The sequence below is a fragment of the Wolffia australiana genome, chromosome 10 (assembly GCF_029677425.1).
Source record: "Wolffia australiana isolate 7733 chromosome 10, ASM2967742v1".
Lineage (NCBI taxonomy): Eukaryota > Viridiplantae > Streptophyta > Magnoliopsida > Alismatales > Araceae > Wolffia > Wolffia australiana.
Window position 1 is genome coordinate 11702456 of NC_135844.1, and position 21594 is coordinate 11724049.

Here is a 21594-nt window from a genome sequence, read left to right on the forward strand (position 1 = left end):
TCTGGGTGGGGTGCTGAGATTGTGTATGCGGAGGCGGTAAGATGATCCCGGATTGGAGTGTCTACCTGACACACGCGGTTGTGTCGGGTCACGACATCGTAGTTTGACTAGTGTTTGATCAGTTTGGTTTGGTAGAGTAGGTCTGAGCGAGCGCGTCTGATGTTGATGTCAAGTTCAACATCAGGGTGGGATGGGGGGAATGGGAAATGGGATCATAGGAATGGTCAATGGAATAATTTGGGAATACCTAATGGTTCCTCGTAGGGGCACCCGCCTCGCACACGATCGGGTGGTCGGTCGATAGGGTCTTGGGTGTCGTGATAATGGGGTGCTGGGTAGGGAAAAGAAGTCAGACTAAGTCACGTAGATGCCCAAATTCCTTGCACTTGAAGAACTGTAGCTGCTCACGATTCGCTGTTGGGGCATGAGCAATCGACACGACGGATGATGCTGCTGGGTCGTAGTAACCGTCGTTGGTGAAGGAGAAGTGTTCCTGGGGGAGTGGGGCCCCTCTCGGTAAACCGGTAGTCAAGGTGGACCTCGTAGATGGAGTCGGGGCGGTGGATTGATAAATCCAAAATGATAGTAATATATATGTGCAATTCTATCTAATTTATCTAGTTCTTTATCTTTATCTGAATATATTATCAACATTTATGTTATGTTGTGAAAAATCATGAAATAAAGTCACCTTTTTCTAATTTGGAGTTAATTATTATCATTTGTGGGACTAACCCCACTTAACTCAATGAGTTAAGTGGAATGAATCTCACTCTCTTCTTAGTTGATGTGGAAGATGCAGGAATTAGGTGAAACTTTCATGAATAAAGGGGATATTTAAATGAAGAGGAAGCTATTTGGAATAGAGGAGCAGGCTCAGCCACAACCGTTGGCCAAGAAAGAAGGCCCAAAGCAAGACAGTTGGCTCTAGTCTAAAGGCCCATTAAGGAAGCTACACTAAACCCACTATGAGAGGCATGTTGGGCCAAAGAAAGGAGGGCAAGGGGAAGGTCCAGTCATGATTATTTATGGACATTTCAGGGGCTTACATGCTGATTGAAGGTCATACGTAGGTGCGTAGGTCGGCATGGATCCATACGGTATCGGGTTAAACGGAAGGAGAGATCCCAGTGCCAGCCTTAGTAAAGAGGATGAAATATATCTTTTGATGGATTATAGATCTTCAAGGAGGTTGAGTATACTTCCATCAACACTAGAGTTATGGACGGCACGACTGTACTGGCAGAGGAGGACTAGTGGAGATATGTCCCAGAGTTCTGTCCAGCGTTCTTTTCCAACCCTGAAACTCAGAGGTCGCGCCGTTGGTGATGCGGTCGAGACCCTATTTTCAATAGTAAAATCTCTGGAAATAGTGTTCCGTCAATGGCGACTATTGACAATTTCCAGGGCTCCCCTTCGAACAAGATTAGAAGTGGAAATAGGTCCGGATAGAATACATGGATTCAGCCGTTGAATGCCGAATTTGGTAGGAACCGCTCACAGAATTTATCGACGATGCACACTTCAAGTAGAATCCGTTGCGCTCAGACGAAAGATAGCTTCTTCTTGGCCAAAGGAAACCACCGTGATAACCAAGTCGAGATCTCCTTTTTTTAGAATCAGCAACTCTATTTTCTTCACTGCCCAACAGAGCGGGGGACCAACACGTCGATGGAATGAAGTAAATAGATCACGGTATCCCACCGTGGTGATTTCCAGATTACCTTTCAGAGAATCAAATAGAAGGACAATGAACAATGAACAACAACTGCCAATGAACAAACATGATATGGATCTTTCAACAATGACTTCTTCCCCCTCCACGTCCACTCTTCCCTACTTATATTGGGGAAGTGGTAGTTGTGGAGGGGGTGGGCGTATTGGGCCTCTCCCCTTTAAGGGAGAGCCTATTGGGCTCCCCTTAAGAGGATTCTTTGTGGGGAGAAGAAGCCCAACATGGATTTCCTCCCCCTAAAGATGACACTTAACGTAATTAAAATAAAACACGCATGAAGGGAGTCTGGTGCTCACGCAGGAGGGGCCTTCCGATAATCCAAAGATGACAAAAGAAAGAAAGAACATAAAGATACGTGACGCAAAGCAATAAGAAGATATCGGTTCTCACGCTTGGTAGTGAAATTATAGATTTTTCACGTCTGCTCGAGCTTCACGACGTGGCTGGTGATGGATTGGGGCGTGGTCAAGTGAATGCTCCTCTATCACGTTCCCTGTTAAGTTCTAGCAGTAAAGAATTGGCAAATTTTGTCATACGTATTAAAATTCAGTATGGAGATTTCTTATGAACCTGTAAAAGATCAACTCCGGATGCGCCGTGAAAGCCCACAAAATAATGGAACCTAGCTAATATTACACTCCCCAGGAATTTCGTAAAAACATTTTTGGAGATAGGCTCATATGAGGCATATAATGATGAGACTATCTCAGTATAGCAATCAATAGTAAAAATAGTGAATAGGGAATGATAATCATAAGAAGGTCAGGCTCCAGAGGAACTAACCAAATGGTATCTGAACACTAGAGAACTTGGGTTGGAAGGGGCAGTCACGTTCGCCACCAAATTGATGAAATCAATGAGAAGCATCTATCAAATGAAAATGTAAGGACTAGCAAGGCTATAACCACACAGTAAATTTTGCCAATCCAATTCTCAAACATAAATTGTCAGATGTCAAAAATCAAAGTTATTGTGCACCACATATGAGTATAGCTGGTGTTGCATTCTAGATAAGAGTTCTAGCCAGAGTACAACCACTCCTTAAAATCTACGATTACGTTAATGAAGCCTATAATTTTAGGTAATGATATTTAGGTGTCTCGTGAACGAAATTAAATGATAGATTGGACCACGCTTGGTTTTAATCCAATTTGTTTCGATATATATACCAAGATAGCTCAGTTTGAGATACAACAATACCTCAATAAGTTACATCTGGATTAAACAGTTTGAATCCCCATGGAATATGAATTTCATGAGATGTATACTGAAAATGGTAATACTGTCATAGATAAAATTAATAAAAATGATACTTACACAGTATTTGACAATGTTTGGGGTATTGAATAAGACCTATAATGGTTTATAATAAATTCATGACCAAGGCACAAAGTTAGTGTCCCAAAGTTCATTGTCGCATAATGCTAATATCTAATGACCCACTACAATATATAATTATAGCGTCAGATCGTACAATAAACACAGAAACCTGAAACCCCATCTCAAATTACGGCTCTTAATGGAAAAATGATGTATAATAAGTATTGTCATGGACTCTGACCAGTATTGGACTATAAGATTGCATCTGAACAGCAAATAATACAAAGAGTATTAGTAATTACTGAGTATCCTTTCTAGAATGCCGCGCTAGGGCCCACCTTAATAATCTCTTCAGGAAACTCATTTGGGATCATAATGGGATATGTCGGAGGTATGAGAGGCCATCAGGGAATGGGAACGTACATCATGTGCATGTTTTGGCTTCTACGACTTGTATAAGCATTAAACTATAATCATGAAAATAGAAGGAAAGTGAAAAAATAAAGGACATTTGAAGCTGATGATTAAATCATATTTCCAAACAGCAGAGGGAATATGTCTTTGTTTCCCAAGTTGTCATATTGAATCAACGAATTGTCCAGAAAGAAGAAGGAACATTGTCATCCTTAACATGTCAACTGTATCCTCAACCCTATTCAGCCCTGCTATTGATCCATTATTGTCGTTACACTGTATGAATCAAGTTGAATGGAATGCCACTCAAGGAGCGGACACATAAGAATGATTGGGAGCACCTGATGAACTCTGGACTCGGGTAATTTCAGGCATGGCTTTCTCCTATCTGTACATAATATTAATATTTTCCTAAAACCCTTCAAATAACGTTTCATGTTATCTTCTAGGCTGATGGCATCACTCTATTCAATGATTAATAACTGACCAGTAATATTGATTTAGCTAACTTATTGATCATCTCTATGACTAGGTTGATTTTTCAAGCAATGGGTTGCATCGCTAGATCTCCAGCCTAAGAAGATACAAATAAACATATAGACACACTCATGATTCATTTCAATCTTTGGGTAATGATGTTGGACGTCGTCTAGGACGTCATCCGGTCGGCACTGAGTATAATGGCTTGGTACTGATAAATGATGAAGTATCGGCTAACGGTGGTGCCGTCATCCGACAGTACTATAACGGGTATGTAACTATGCGAAGATGAATGCCCTACGTGTCGTACATGCAGTCTCTGACTCGAGGGAGGCACTGAGCTCCAAACTTGGACGGGAGTCGCTTAGTGACGTTGACGCTGGCCTCTCAAACCTCATCGCAGCGATGAGGACATCTACGATCGAATGGAATTGACCCGTAGGGCTCACACGTAACTGACATATTTGTCAGTACCGGGAAGACACTCAAATATGTAGTTTCTCTCATAATGTTTCTCTCACCTACCTAGCCCGAGTGTGGTCGAGTCCAGACAAAAATACATTGCAAGTGGCAAATAAGTGAGCAGCGGGAAAAGACGGTGTACCTCAGCAGTGCGTGGCTCATCATGTAGAGCTTCGTCGACGTCACCGGCAGTTCAGAGCGGGTGGAGCGCAGTTTCATCAGAGAGACCGCGACAGCTCAATGAGCGGTAGAATTGTTTGAGATTTAAATAGAGGTTGGTGGGGATGAGACAAGCAGCTGCCCATGATGGTGACGCAACTCTAACAACCGTGCAAGTCCAGGCCGGCGAGCGTAGAATGGTCAGTCTGGACATTCGTCAACAAGAGCGAGCAGTAACCCACATTCACCCGCATGAGGTAATCTCGGTAGCACAGATGAACCATTGGCGTGGCTTGCTGACAGGAAACCATAGCTCACGGTTCTCACCCCCGACCAACAATTCACAATCAGGCTGGTTTTCAGCTCAAGGGGAAAGAAAAGAGAGGGAAAGAAGGATGGGCAAGGGGAGAGGGTCATAGGATGGCCCTTCCCCTTGACGACAACATGTGGAAGAACATAAGACGTTGCGAATGTGAGAAAACATGATGAAAACGGGAAAAAATAGGAACGAAAAAAGAGAAAAACACGCGTCAGAGAGAGTGATAAGGACCAAATGATACTCGAGCGCCTTTCACCTGGTCGTCGACGTTGAGGGTGGGCGGCGTAGATGACATCAATGATGGCCTTTGTTGGCGTGCGCCATCAATCCTCCCGGGGTCGGAAGAACTCGGCTCCGTCGAGTTGGGGTAGCTGACGGTGGTGTCCGGCAAGGGCCTGGTCATCCCTGACGGGCCTCCTGTTTCACGGCCATCGGGGCTTCTACATCTGCAGATAAAGTCCTTCGCGGAACCCTCTTCCCTACATCGTTAACTACCCCAAGCACTATGCCATCGCCCTACTCATGCCAGTTAGGCATGTTCACGAGGGAAGTGGTTGCAGCAAACTCGCTCCCAACAATGGGGCTTAGAAAGGTTAGCGTAGGGGGGAGAGAAGGGGTTCGGTAGGGGATTGGGCCCGCCACGTAATTGGAGCAGGTCCCCCACGAAGGAAGGACTTTGGCAACATAGGCGACATAGGCGTATCCATCCACTCGTCGGAGGGTCGAGTACGGGCCGGCACTACGAACATGTAGCGTTCTGGCCGGCCCAGGATAAGAGCTCTCTCGCCAAATTCTCACCGACACTCAGTTTTGCATGTCGATCACTCAGAGTCAGCTCTGCGAGTCAGCAGTCTACTCGTACTGTGCATGCCTATATGGTGACCTGTCATGATGATCATGACGTAACAACAAAACATAATAGGAGACTACTACGGGTGCTACGGGTTGATGTCATCGTGGGACTTGGTGGTGTAACACGTTGATCGGAGTTGACACCTCGTATAATGTGTGGAGAGTAGTCTCTAATGCATCACAAGCGACCTCAAATCTAAAGTTGTACTAAAGTTGGATATGAATCGCCTATAGAAGGTTGCTAATCTGTGAAAACTATGAACATCATGGGCATTTTTGGGAGTCGGCCATTGGGTTATGGCGTCAATTTTGGCCGGATCGACAGAAACTACTCGTTTTGACAAGATAAAACCTAGGAAAGAGACATGATCGACAAGAAACGAACACTTTAAGGGATGTGTATATAGCTGTCCATTTTTCAGGACGTCACATACTAGACTTAGGTGATGGATATGGTCAGGTTTGGATTTGCTGTAAATAAGAATACCGTCAAAATAAACTAGGACAAAGTTTCCTATGAATGGCCTAAGAATGTGGTTCATCAACTGTTGGAAAGTATTGGGTGCGTAATCTTGGAGAAATGGAAATTTTGGCTTTTAAGATTGATTTTGGAGAAAATCCTCAAACCAGCCATCATATCAAACATATCCATGCGAGGAATGGGAAACCTATGTTTGACAGTAATCTTATTGATGGCTCTACTATCAATGCACATGTGCCAACTCCCGTCCTTTTTGGGAGCAAGTAGTGCAGGGACGGCGCATGGGCTAAGGCTTTCCTGAATGAATCCCTTGTCAAAGAGCTCTTGGACTTGGCGCTGAAGATCCTTGTACTGCCTAGGATCCATACGATAATGGGGAAATTCGGAAAGGAGGATCAGGGAATGAAATCAATGGCATGCTGGATTTGGCGCATAGGAGGTCATTCATTGGGTAGATCCTTGGGAAAGACGCTCTCGAATTCAGCTAACAAATAGCCATTTCACTATCTATCTCCTTCTGAAATTGACGGCCACCAAGAATACATAGACCTAAAAATGGAGATTTTGGTGAAGGCTTTTATGGAGCTTGAGTATAAGGATGCTACGTAATTTTCTTTCCATGATGGATAAAGGAGCAAGTATTGCTCCTACAAAAAATATGTACATCGTTATCATAGAGCCAAGGGCGGCCGAGGATAACGCTGCCCACCTTCATGGTTAACACATCACACAATACGTCTTCTTCGTATGATTTAACTTTCAAAGGAAGACGAGATTGGTTCTTCACGGGAATCGAGGTAGCATCAATTTAAGATACGTGATAAGGATGGGGATGATCGATTAGAGGCAACCCCAAACAAGCAGTCATGATTTCAGAGACGGCATTGATGCAACTACCACTCTCTACAATCATTTTGCACATCTTTTCACCAATTTTAAAGTACATGTAAAATATGGATGTCCTCAATGCGATATTATTGGTGGATGGCTGGGTAAGGTTGCATCTAACAACTCCCCTAACAGATGTGGATGGATCCCGACGAAGAAGGGATGGTGGGCAGTTAGTGATACCAACGACGCCCACCAAATCTTCTTCGTGCACGAATTCATCATCGACATAGCTATCTACTCTATACTCTTCCTCGTCAATAGGCTGCTCATCTATGATTGGGACATTATCGGAGGGTTCCTGACCTATATGTAGGGCTCGTGATGAACGTTGGGAAGCTCTATGACTGCGTCCCTAACATTTAAAGCAAGTCAAGCCAGAGGGACCGATTTGTGCGGGATTGGGTTGAGGAGGAGCTCTAGTGGTGGAATCGAGAGGAGATGATGTACGAGCATTTGGCGTAGTGGAGGACGGTGTCTGAGCTGGAGGACGGTGCTCTGTGGGAGTGCGAGTGGGACTGGGAGTTGGTGGTGATGCCGAGAGAGCCAACAGGGGATTGCGCTGGGCCACACGTTTGGAATAAGTAGAATTAGATGAGTGGGACTGATCAGCAAGAGGAGGGCAATTGTAGGCAGGAGTATGGTATAAGTTTTGACAGAGCTCTAAGTATTCTACGATTTGATAAGCTTGCTCTAGGGTAGTGGCCTTGCAAACAAGTAATTCTGTCTCCAAATAGGGATTAAGGTCGATTTTAAATTGGGAAATAACGACTTGGGGGTTCTCCTCAACTTGTCACCTCATGTAGAATTCTTCTAAATTTAGTAATATATTCAGAAACGGGACATCTACCCAATTGTAGTTTATGCCACTGATCAAGAAGGTTATCTAAGTAAGCAAGTGGAACATACTTCTCACACAGTTTATACCTCATTTGTGGCCAAGTATCAATGGGTGCCTCTCGACGGTTGTAAATAAAAAATTTAAGGTTTTCCCAAAAGATTTTTTCTTGCCCTCCTAGTCTCATCTCGGCATATTGGAGTTTCTGCCACTCAAGCATATTTTCCATTTGAAATTAGTATTTAATTTAGACACTCAATGAAGATATTCATTAGGGTCCCTAGATCCCTCGTAGTACGGAACATCAACTTTGACACTGCGTTGGATTTGTTGCAAATGATTGTCTTGATCCGCACGGCGGTGATCGGGAGGGGCGCCACATCATCGGGTGGATAAGGATCATTCCTATCTGGATGATTCCCATTCCACCCTCGGTGTCTATCGTCAGGGGGATGGGGATCATTCCAAGAGGGATGATTCCTATCACGCTCTGGGATCCTCTACTATGGTAGATGGTAATCGTCTCGTGGCAGACGATTTCCATCGTGTATCGGGTCTCTATCCACAGGTAGGTAACGATGGTTCCGTGGTGGACAATTCATATCTTGGCCTAGGGTCTCGACGATTCCTATCACGGACTGGAGTGCGAGCATCCAGAGGAATCAGGTCGTCTCGTGCGGTACGATTCTGATTTTGATTCCCTGATCTATTATCGGGTCGTATAAGATCATCAAAGTCATGATGATTCCTATCAAGATCTTGAGGTCTGGGTTCAGGCGAGTAGTGCTCTTCGCGATCACGACAATTTTGATCACGGACCTCGATTCTTGAGTTGGTAAGTCCGTTCACTAACCGCATCGATCGAACTGGTTAGACAGTTGTCCATGTTGGTAACTCCTGTATTCACATCACTAAAACCGTTCTGGACAGTGTCTAACACGCGATCGATGTCCCCACGTGAGGAGGTTGGTGGAACAGATGAGGACAACTCGTTGATGGGGATGGACACCTCAGGACCAACCTGTCATTGGAGCGGAGACTCGTTTGCCGGAACGCGAATGCATGCAATGGGACAGATGAATGAAGATGGCTACGGTGGCGTAAACAACTAGGCTGACACAGGTTAGGCTCTGATATCAAATTGATGCAGGACAACTAGGTGAGATGGGAATGACAACGAGGGGGGGATGATGTAGGAGGACTAGGGGAGAGACGACTAGGGTGACGGGTATGACAATGACGATGGAGGATGCTAGCCGAGTTTTGTAGAGGAATAAAACAGGCCGCAAAGTTCGCATAATCAAGTTTGAAAACCTAAACCCGATGAAATAATAGTGGTGCAGCCCCGTTCCTCATCGATGGTGGGAGTACTGTCTTCAGCCACCGCGACGGTTCTAAGGAACCAAATCCAATACTCAAATTCACATCCGCAGGAAATCTCACAAAGGGGAAATTTTAAGGAAAGAAAGAGATATTCAAAATCAAATATAACGGCGATGGATGAATTCTCGAGGAATACCAAAGACTTCCGGCGTACCTCGGTAGGGGGCGCGTGATGAGGATGCGGGAAATTCAGGTCCTGACGTGACTAGGCGATCCGGGCGTTGTAAGGCCCACTGGACAAAATATCTGGACGTTCTGGGCGTTGAGCGGCCCTGGCAATGAGACGGTCGGAATAATCTAGTGGTCGGAGTGCTTGGGCGTGGGGCTTCGTTGGCGGGACGATTGATGTGCGCTTCGAGTGGGTGTCATGGATCCAACTTCGAGGGCATCCAGAGGCGTGGGCGGTTGGGCAAGTTGCTTTGAGGGCGGCCAGGCGCGCGGCGTGCGCGGGCACTTGTGTGTGCGGGCGCCAGTGGGCGCTGGTCTGCGCTGGTGCTAGTGAGTGCTGGCCTGCAAGGACACTGACGCTTGCGGTTGCAGGTGGCCGGCACTAGGGCGCGGGCGGGGGCGGCCCAGAGCGGGCGGCCTGAGCTGGCACTAGCACTAGCCACTCTATGGGGGCGGCCAGTGCTAGGGCGTTGCGCGGGCGGCCTTGAGAGGGTCGCCTGGGCTGGCGCTGGCGCTCATAGTTGTGGGTGGCTGGTGGCTACTGGACACCCTTGGGTGGGCGACTGGAGCTACGTGGCCGAACCCTAGGGAAGACGGACCAAGAAGAAGAAGGGGATGGCGAGAGAGAGTGAGAGAGAGAGCGAGAGAGAGAGGGAGGGAGAGAGAGGTGATGAAGGAATAAGAGAGGGAAGAGCAGGAGGGAGGCCGGCAGTGATGACGATGGCGGCAGCGGTCGCGGTTGGGAGGAGACGGGCTGGGCAGTCCTCCAAGAAGTGTTAACACAAACTCAGTTCTTGAATAATGACTGCCTAACTGTTTCTTGAAACATTGGCCTATATTTATAGGACTTGGAGGAAAGAGAAAATACAGAGAATAAAATAAAGATAAGTGACGTGGTGTCGTGTCACGTCAAGGGGCAGTTGTTGATCTATCTCTCGCGACTTGTCATGACACGTGACAGGGCGTGACAATCAACTTCTGGACAGTAACTATGTGCCTTGATTATAAATTGGTTATAAACCATTATAGGTATTACTTAATACCCCAAACACTGTCAAATATTGTGCAAGTATCTCTTTTGTTAATTTTCGGTATGACAGTATTATGAGACCTATGTCACAAACAAGAGTAATACAATGACCGAAACATATCACCATTTTTATCATATACCTGATTAAATCCCTTTTATATTGGGACTAAAGCTGTTTAATCCACACGTAACTTAATGAGGTAGTATTTCATCTCAATCTGAACTATCTTGGTTCACATATCCCAAATTTTTGGATCCGAACCGACCATGGCATAATTTGTCATTACGTTTCGTTCAGAAAACACCTGAATGTCATTACCTAAAACCCTATTCGTATATTTTAAGTAGTGGTTGTTATTTGGCTGGAACTCTTATCCCAAATACAACAACAGTAAACTCATACGTGGTGCACAATAATTATGATTTTCGAGAATTGTATTGTGAAAATTTAGTGTGATCCCATTTTTCTAGATGTTTCATATTATTGCCTAATCCATATATTTCCTTTTAATAGATGACTGTCATTGATTTGATCTTCACGATGGCAAACTTGATTGCTGCTTCTAGACATAGTTCTATGGTGTGTAGATACCACCTGGTAAGCTCCTCTGGTGTCCGAACTTCTCGTTATTATTCATCTTGTTCATTTTAATTTTTTTTTGTTGTCTTGTCCATATTTTTTACTTCTATATGTCCCTACTCGGTGTAGTCTGTCCATTATATACCTCATATGAATTCATCCCCGAATCTGTGTTTACGAAGTACCTGTGAATAAGGTTGCATTATTTTGTAGGCTTTCACGGTGCAGCCGGAGTTTAACGTTTAAGTGTCCATAATAGATCTCCTCACCTAACTACAGTACGTATAACAAAATTAGCCATTTTGTTTATGATCGTGCATAACAGGGTCGGTGAACTTTCCACATAATAGTCAAATATTCATAATGGTACGTGCCCAAGTTCTCAATGTTAGAGAGGGGAAAGAACTTCCATGCCGTCTATGATGTCGTCAATGTGCGACGGCTGGTAATACATGCTCGCAGTGGATTCTTCATGGAGACTACGACGCCATGTTTCTCTGATAGATCTACCCCTCCCGAGGTTGCTTCTCACCTGAACTCTAGCACGAGGTTCCCAATTAAGTACTGAAGAAAAAGCAATACAATGCCCATTCCCGGGCACATCCTATGGCCCACTTCAAACAATATCATATGGATCTTGTTTCTACTAGTAATATCCACTCTCTCCCCACCTCTAGTGAGAAACCTCTCTTGACAAAACTCCTGCAGATTCGCCAACATATCCTTGTTAAGGTTCATCTGTGCTACCCTTTATTTCACAACTGTGCCCTTTGGAATGGTGTACCCATTCAATGTGACGTCCTCAGTGACTGTGTGCAAAAATATAAGATACGATGGAGGATGGCAACGCAGCCGTTCAAAAACCACCACCTTGAGGTAGGGTATGTTTTGGAGGTCATCATCCATCAGATTCTTTAGGACCTCCTCGAACAGCTTTTCCTGTATGGCAGAGTTCTTGACAAGGTTCGCCACGATCCACTCTAGCTTATGCGTGGTATTTTTAGTGGATGCCAAAAAGAACTCAGAACAGATGACAAGAGTCTCATCTTCAGTTAGACGTCTTGAAGTAGATTAACGAATACCCAAGCAATCTTGTATGAGTCCATGGGATGGAAGCCCTTGCTCGAGAGAGAAGAAGAAAGAAGAAAAGAGTAATGATCTTCCGTGTCGAATGAAATTTACACTGTGCTATTTAAAGCATTGTAAGTATGTAAGTTTATGGATTAAATTGGAGAGATTCAAAAGAATTCGGCCGCTCCTGAAAGGACTACGTTATCATGGTGAAGAATGGCGGTCGTGGCGCTTGCCGGTGGCTAATGATGCCACCTGTGCCGTTGTCTTCGATGGCATGTTTGATGACGTTGTTGAGTGATGTGTCGGCGCTATGTAAGTGTCAAACAAACTTATGTCCTCAACACTTCTCCGCATGTTCAAGCTGGAGTGGAGGTTGAGCTTGTCCCTGAGAATGAAGAAATGCTTCTTGGCGAGGGTTTTGGTTAGGAGGTCAAAGAGTTGATCGTTCATGGACAAAAAGGAGACTTGCACAAGGCCTTGCGAGACATAGTCGCGAAGAAAATGGAAATCAATTTCGATATGTTTAGTTCGAGCATGAAAAATCTGATTTTTTAGTGAGATATGTGGCCCCTATATTGTCACACCATAGCACTGGACATGTTGGAATTGAAATGTGAAGTTCTTTGGGAAGAGCTCGTACCCTGATAAGTTCAGAAGTGGCATTGGCAATGCCTTTGTATTCTGCTTCCGTGCTTGACTAGCCGACCGTGCTTATGAGATTTTGTCCTGAGCAGACAATAAAACAACTGGTGGGCTTGCAATCTATAGGATTGCCTGCCCAATCTGCATCACTAAAAACATGCGGTGATTGAGGTGTTTTGGCGTAAAATCAAAGTGAGAATTTATATGTACCTTTAAGGTATCGTAACAGATGTTTGAGAAAGAAGCAATGACTAGAGTAAGGATGATGCATGAGTTGACATGCTTTGTTCACTGCAAATGCAATGTCCGGGCGTGTAAGAGTTAGATATTGAAAGCTACCAGCAATTTTCCGATATAATATTTCATCTTCTTTGAGATGTGATTGTCCACCCGTTTTTGAGGATCGGTGGTAGAACAAGGAGTGGTGACTGGTTTGCATTCAGTCATTTTAGCCAGTTGTAAATTTTTATGGCATAGTGTTCTCTAGAAAGAAGAAGACCTGTGCTATCTTGACGGGGGTGAATCCCGAGAAAACTCCGGGCTGGTCTGAGGTCACGAACTGCAAAGTGCGCGCTGAGGTTGTCAATGGTTTGTGAGTTGAAGTGTTGATCTGGGCTGATGAGAAACATATCATCAACATAAAAAAGTAGCTATAAAGGGGTTTGATTAAAGAATTTGAAAAAATAGAGAGGGATCTGTGCGAGAACCACTGAATTGATGGTGAGTAAAAGAAGAACTTAGCTTTGCGAACTAGGCTCGCAGAGGTTGCTTGAGGCTGTAGAGGGACTTGCGTAGTTTGGATACATGGTCTGGAAACTGGGAAGAAGTGAAGCTAGGCAGCTGTGTCATGTAGATGTTCTCGGCTAAATCTCCAAGAAGAAAGGCCTTACAAAAGTCTAATTGATAAATGTGCCAGTGATGACTGGGCGATAGAGATAGAAGTATCCTTAAGGATGTCATTTTGAGAAGCAGACTATAGGTTTCATGATAGTCTACTCTTGGGTTTGACTAAACCCTTGGGCGACTAGATGTACTTTGCACCAATCTAATGACCCCTCTGAGTGGAGTTTGGTGTGAAAGACCCACTTGCACCCTACAATATTTTGGTTCGGTGGTGGTGGAACGAGGTCCCTTGTAGAATTGCTTAAGAGATCTCCATATTCCTCTGACATGGCTTTACGCCATAGAGGATTCTGAAGAGTTGTAAGTGTGCTAGATGGTTCTATTGGTAATTTTGAGGAGAGATAGCATGAATGAATTGGGTATTTAGTTGACAAATAATGTAATTGAAAAATATTTTTGAAACGTCTAGGTGGAGTTGTGGAAGGTAGAGTTGAGATACTTGACAGTGTGGACATTGTAGCACTATCGATGGGATACTAGACTGTTGGAGTTTGAGGTCCATTGTGGGCGGTGAGGAGCAGAGATTATCCGATGAAGTGTGGTTCCCTAAAAATGTAGTTGTATGAACAAGCGTGGGTAAGTTTGATAACGGTGTTGTAGAAGATAAGGGCACTGTGAAGGAAAAAATGGTTTCATGAAAAATCACGTCTCTAGGTATGACTATTTTATTTGTACGTGAGTTTAAACAACTGTACCCGAGATGATGAGAGCTGTACCCAAGGAATGCACACCTTTCCGATCAAGAGCTGAGCTTTGAGCTGGTGTACGGCGTGAGATTCTGATAACGGAGGCAGCTGAAATTATTGAGGAAATAATAATATGGGAATGGAGAGTGAAGTACCTCATATGGGGAGCAAAACTGCCGTTGAGCCATGGGTAGTCGGTTGATGAGATAGACGGCGGTGGCTGTGGCTTCAGCCTAGTATCGTTGTGGTACGGCTGCATGATGCATCAGTGAGAGTGCTGTCTTGATGATGTGTCGACGCTTTCTTTCTACAACTCTGTTTTGCATAGGAGTATGTGGACGTGACACTCGATGTTGAATGCCAGCACACTGAAATTAGTGACGTAGAGCTTGGTATTCTTCGCCTCCGTCCGATTGGAGAGCTTGGAGCTTACAGTTAAATTGACGTTCCATCATCTTTTGAAAAATGGAAAAAATTATCTACAAATCGCTTTTCTGTTTTAAAGGAAATAACCAAGTATAACTAAAACCGTCAATGAAAGTGACGTAAACGTTGAAATGGGAAACAACTGGAGCTCCTCCCTAGAGGTCCGAATAAATGATTTCCAAAGGCTTGGACAAAAAATGATTAGAATGTTTAAAATTTAACTGCTTTGCCTTGGACATACCATAGGATTCACATATGTTATGTCGAGGCAATTCAGTAAGTGGAACCCCAAAATGCTTAACTATAGTGTTTAAACTCTTAAAGGCATAATGACCTAGTCGCTGGTGCCATAGCTCGTAGGGTGCTCGTGCCACAAAAAATTACGGTGACTCTGCGCATTCAGATGATACAGCCCGTCTCTTATGTCACCCTTGAGGAGTGTTGCCCCTGTTTGTCAATCGTTGACAAAGCGGGTGTGAGAATGAAATTCAACATAAAGATCATTATCAAGAGTTAGTCGTCGAACGAAAAGTAGATTCTTTCAAATTTTTGGTATAAATAAAAAATTGTGAAGTTTAATATATTGTAAATGTGTAGGTAAACTCAATTTTCTGATGACTTTTATAGACAAACCTATTCCGTCTCCTATGTGGAGCTTTTCCGTGCCAGCATATGGAGTGGAGGGATTCACAATCTGTGAAACAGCTGTGACATGATGTGTCGCACCACTTTCTGGATACTAGTGAGTGGTATTGGCGTTTGGCAATGATGGGGTAGTCGACAGTCCTCCAGAAGCCACGAACTAGGCTTGCACTGGTGGACAGTTGCACCTTGTGTTCGGATTCGGTGAGCAATTTTGGGGAGTTCTTGGTCCAAAACGTTGGTAGCAGATCTCCGCACGATGTCTAATCTTCCCGCATATTTGACATTTTGGAGCTGTCCGGGTTGCCTGATTTCCACCATGTCGTCCCCGTCCTCCGTTCCCTCTTCCCCTGTTTTGGCTTGATGGTGGCTCGACCTGAGTTTGGTTTACTTTAGGAGGGAACTTTTCTTCCGTTTGTTCCTCGTCACCAATGGTGGTTATGTTCTCTTCAGCCTGGAGCATGGCAACAATGGAATCAAATGAAAGGAAACTAGAGTGTGTATTCACGCTAGTTCTAAAAGTCTGATACTTATGTCCCAAACCTCGAAGCAAAACAAACTTCAATGTTCTTTCATGAACCATGCAGCCTATGGCACCTAGGGACGATGTAGTATTCCATATTTCTTGAACAAATTCATCAATCGTACGCGTACCTCTTTGGATGTTATGTAACTTGTTAGTCTACTCCATAACTCTTTCTTTTGAGCTGTAGGAGAATTCATCCTTCAAAGTTTTCGAGGCGTCAAGAGCAGTGATGCAGCCTTGAATAACTAGGAGAACATTGTCGCTTATTGTTGACATTAGGATGGCTATAACGATCATATCGTTCTTCCACCAATTGCTCTCAGAATCTGAAAACATAGGTTCAGACGAAGGTCTTTCATGAGTTAAGTGCTTACCCAGCCATTGGGCCATCATGGTAACTTGCCGACAACGTTCCCACACCGGGAAGTTCGTCTGAATTAGCTTGATTCCTATTTGGGGAATGTGGGTCATTGAGGTTTTAGCGGGAGATCAAGTTCTTCGTCGCCTTTGTCATTGAATGACGCCTTCATCGGAGGACATGTCATTAAGGCTCGTCGGAGAGTGCTCTGAGACCATGTTAAAATGGATCAACGAATCCCCAAGCGATCTTGTATGAGTCCTTGTGATGGAGGCGCTTGTTCAAGGGAGAAGAAGAAAGAAGAAAAGAGTAATGATCTTTCGTGTCAAATCAAATTTACACTACGCTATTTATAGCGTTGTAAGTATGTAAGTTTATGGATTAAATTGGAGATATTCAAATAAAGTCCTCCGCTCATGAAAGGACTTGGTTATCATGGTGAATAATTGCGGTGATGGCGCTTGAAGGTGGCTAATGATGCCACCTGTGCCATCGTCTTCGGTGGCGTGTTTGATGACGTTGTCAAGTAATGTGTCGGCGCTGTGTAAGTGTCAGAGAAACTTATGTCCTCAACAAGAGTTATGTTCTCTTCAATACGCACGTCAACAAGGCGATCTAAGTAGCTGACACCTAGATTGTTCTCCCCCAAGTGACTGGCTTCTTTTTTCTTTAAATGACTTCTAATTAGAGGGAGGAAGGTCTCCTTCAGCAACATCCAATATTGGCCTCGGTCATTGCAACTCCGCTTGAACAGATATGTGTAGAACTTGTCAACCATGGTTAAGAAGTTGAGTCCGGAGACAAAACGCAAAAAAGTCCTCACCGCGTCTTCTATTCTTCTCAATGCTTCCTCATCCGGCTTCTCGCCAAAGCATAAAATAAGCGCCAAGAAGAACACCAAGTGCCGAACAATCTCCCTGACATGAACATCGTGACCTGGGGACGCAGATGCGGCTTCTCCTAGTCTTTCAATGATGATTTCTACAGACCACTAGCGAGCCCTGGCGTTCTTGGCGATTGGCAGGGTGCTCACTCCGGCTAAGTTGCGCCTGAATACTGGCCACAAGGGCCATAGCCTGCAATTGCTATGTTGCGAGAGCAGCCCGCCATTAATTCAACTGCGAGAGGCGGTGGCGGTCTGTCTGCAAAGATGGTGCCATGGCCGATGAGCATCTTGTGGGCGAGAGATGCATATCAGCAACCATTGATGGAGGTAATCTAGAAGAAAGCAGTCAGAGGAACAGTTTGTTTCTTGTTGTTTTCATTTCACGGTAGGTTTTCTGTTGCTGAATTGATGGTTCAGATAATCACAGGTAGGTGATTTTAATTGAACGGTGGTTAAGTGGCCTACCAAGGTGGTAGCCCCATGAGTTGTATAAATACCTGTACGTACCAAAGATAAATCACAACGTCAAGTGTTTTTCCTTTCTGTTTCTGTGTGAGGGAGAAAGGACTCTTGTGTTGTCTGCTAGAGTTCTCTCCAGAAACCATAACCAAGGCGAAGCAGCCAAGTTTGACCATCACGAGGGGGCCATACTTGGACCATATGTTATTGAGATAGAATTAAAATTCGGACACCGTCCTCAAAAACCAGAGGAGATGGGCGATAACGTTAATGGATGGCAGCCATGGCGGCGAACTTTGCCGTGGTCTTAGCCTTTGTAGGAGAAAGATGACCAGTGCAGGGCACGAGAGCAAGAATGCTCCTACCCATGCCTCCATGTAGAACTCAGAACAATTAGTTCATGAATTAGCAATATCTGATGGAGTGTTCTTATACACGTAATAGGGTTAGCTGCTATGCAAAAAAATTATTTATTCTTTTTGGCATGCGAGTAGCGCAAGCGAGGGTTGAATTTAGTGTGTGGTTGGCAAAAACATTAATTGAGGAGGTGGTATTACATACAAGTTTATCGAGTAAGCGTTCGTGTTTACAGAGAGAAAAAAAGAGCCACAAACAGAAAATAGAAGGGAGAAAGAGTGTGATGATTAACTAATAATTTTATGGTGTGGAAAAAACATTTCAAAAAGTCTAAAAACAAAGAATGGAGGTCTTTTAACCATATATATATATATATATATATCTTTTCATTTTAAGTTTCTATCGTAGCCATCATCCGAGCCCATCATCCCTTCATTACCATCTTGTGTTTGACTTCATAGATTAAGAGGCATTAAAAAGTTCTTTAAATAATGATTTATACAGTAAAAAAAATTTAGGGGACCCATCATTTTTAAATGGGAATAAAGGCAGCAGGTATGGGTTAAGTATATATATATGTATATATATATTTATAATAGGATATTTTCAACTCTGAAACCATCAAATGGCCATGTAAAGAGGACATTATTTGCTCCAAGTGACTTCTTATGAAGTTATAGCGTGTATTTCAAGTGTTGCACCTCGATAAATATAAACTATTTAACCGTGGTAACCCCAAACTAATTGTTGAACGGATCAGATCACCGACAAGTTGGACAAAAAAACATTAATCAATGAATCATTTAGTGAGATCACCTATCACTTATGGGTAACAATCAAGTTATTAATGCCAAATCCTTATGCTTGTGATTCCATTTGGATGAGTCAAAGAGTCAGCGTTCCGTCATCAGCCAAGTCAGTAAGGACCTCAATGTGGACCAATAGGATTTAACTCTAAGATTGCTAGTAAGCGGTAAACACGGACTCGTTATATGGGTTATGAGATTAGACGGTTAGGATTGATTAATGTATTACACATAGATAGAACCAAATTTAGAGGGACAGGAATTTATTTTTATTTTTTAACAATAAAGAAGACCACCCAGAACCGGTGGCCTACTTGCTATCATTAACGATAAAATTGTGTACAAACAGTGTACAATCATATTCAAAAAGGCTATCCTCTCCCTCCACCCCAAAACAACTTCAGCGGCTCCACATCATGAACTGCATTCTCTACTGGAGCCGGCCTCTCGTTAAACACCACCTCGTTTCAATGTATCCATATCGTCCAGAGCACCGCAAGCAAGCGGCCCCTATCAAGTCGGCCTCATTTGATAGGGGTAAACTGAAGCCCAAAAGGCCTCGTTTGAGGAGATATCCACCCCCTACAATTGCTGCAGCGCCCAAACGCCCTGTGCGAGTTGACATGTGAAGAACAGGTGGGAGCAGTTTTCCTATCCCTGTCACACATAGGGCAGCCAGTGGGAGTCGCACGAGACCATTTCCGTCGGTAGACTCGTGTGAAAAGCCTTCGACGGCTCAACAACCAGCTGAAGTGTCGCACTTTAAGGGGTACTCTGCGCGTCATCAACATATGGCAGTCCTTCCTTGTAATCTCATTGTGCTGAGTTGTTCCTCGGATTTTCAAATATGCATCTTTCACCGAGAAGGACGACCCCCACCATATCCAACCGTCATTGGAATCAGCTATCGGTCTGAAGGGTAAAAGTTACTCTTGCAGCTCCATCAGCTCCCCAAACCGCGGCTCTAATAAAGCTTCTGTCAACATAGGGACCCAAGCTTCATCCCAACATTCCCTGACCGTGGCCTCTGGATTCTGTGCTAACCCAAATAGCCTTGGGAACGTCAAATGCATGGGGCCGTGGTTGGACCAATTATCGGTCCAAAAGCAAAATATTGCCCCATCTCCCAATCTGGGCTCAAAGAACTCGAGAATGCGAGGTATGGCTTGGCGCAGGCCACTCCACAAAGGGGACTCTCCTCTGACTCTAGCCCAACATCTCTCCTAGTCTATCTCAGAGCCATATCTGTCTCTCACGATGTTGAAAACCAGCCCCTCCACTGAAGTCACAATCTTTTCCACCCACGTGGTCAACAGTGCCAAATTCATTGACTCCAAATGAAGGATCCCCAGCCCTCCGTGCTTTACCGGTCTGCATGGAATCTCCCACGCTACTAGCAGCACCCCCTTTCAGTCCTCCTCTCCATTGCCTCCCCAAAAAAACTGCCTCATCGCGCCCTCCAGACGTTTCACCACTCCTGCTGGTATATTAAATACCGATAAGTAAAATATTGGAATCGCAGACAGCATGGATCGTGGAGGCACCAGTCGTCCCCCTTTTGAAAGTACTTTGTTATTGCCATCCTTCCAGCCTCCTTTCTACTTTCTCCACCACCAAATGCCAATCAGTTGCCAGAATACGTTGCCTTGTTAATGGGAGACCCAAGTAAAAAATCGAGAGCGATCCTCCAGGTGTGCCTAAAGCTTTGGCACACTATGTCTCTTCCTCTAAAGTAAGTCCAAAGCCTACGAACACGGACTTAGCTCGATTTAGTTGCAGTCCTGAGAAGTCTGCAAACAGATCGAGTAATGCTGATAGAGTACGAGCTTCTGTCATCAAGCCTTCAATGAAAAATGTAGTGTCATCTGCATATTGCAAAAGCGGGATGCCCTCAGGGTAGCTTGCTGTTTGGAATCCTTTGAAAAGGCCCTACTAGCAGGCTTTGACTATGTAGGTGGCCCGGGTGTCCACCGCAAGAAGAAACAACAGCGGTGCTAGCAGGCAAGCTTGTCGGACTCCCCTTTGTGGCCAGATCCATCCCCCCTCAGTTCGACCATTGACCAAAATCAAGAATGAGTGAGATGTAACACACCATTTCACCCAAGTCACCCACTCATCGGGGAACCCACGTTTGCGCATAACAGACCATAAGAATCTCCAGTCCAGCGAGTCATATGCTATTGCAAAATAAACTTTCCATATGAAACCCTTACTCTTCTTCGCCTTCCATGTGGATACGATCTCCCTAGCCACCACCGCACAGTCCACCAACTGTCTATCTGCGATGAAAGCTGATTGGAAAGGTCCGATCAGGTCACCAATTACCACCCTTAGCCTGTTCGCGAGCACCTTGGCGATGATAAGATACATGGAATTTGAGAGTGCAATGAGCCTAGAAGAGGGGCTTAGATGGACAGGATTACGCATAGATAAGAGCGGATTCAGACAGACAGGATTACATATAGATAGGATCAATCTAGACGGTCAGGATTACACAGAGAGACTATTTGAACTGTTGGCCTTCATCTTGATCTAGCCACTATGTTTGTAATAACCGTTAGGACTGAGTCATAGATAACAAACTACTATACCATAATATAAATACAGATACACATGTTTTTGTCACATTATGGGTTAATGCAACGATCTTAACCATATATCTTTCTCTCTCTTCCCTCTCTCCCTCCTTCTCCTCTTTCCCCCTTTCTTGTTCTTCTTAT

At 44.3% G+C, this 21594-nt stretch overlaps 1 protein-coding gene across 1 annotated transcript; it reads right to left on the bottom strand.

Annotated features, from left to right (window-relative positions):
* Positions 1-11859: 11859 nt before the first annotated feature.
* Positions 11860-17539, bottom strand: LOC144708287 (cytochrome P450 77A2-like). The gene is made up of 5 exons (XM_078581535.1): positions 17416-17539; positions 16928-17302; positions 16383-16457; positions 16169-16334; positions 11860-12169 (listed from the first exon to the last, which is right to left on the bottom strand). Exons 1-5 carry the CDS (start codon positions 17537-17539, stop codon positions 11860-11862), a joined length of 1050 nt encoding a protein of 349 aa, XP_078437661.1.
* Between the last annotated feature and the right edge of the window lie 4055 nt (positions 17540-21594).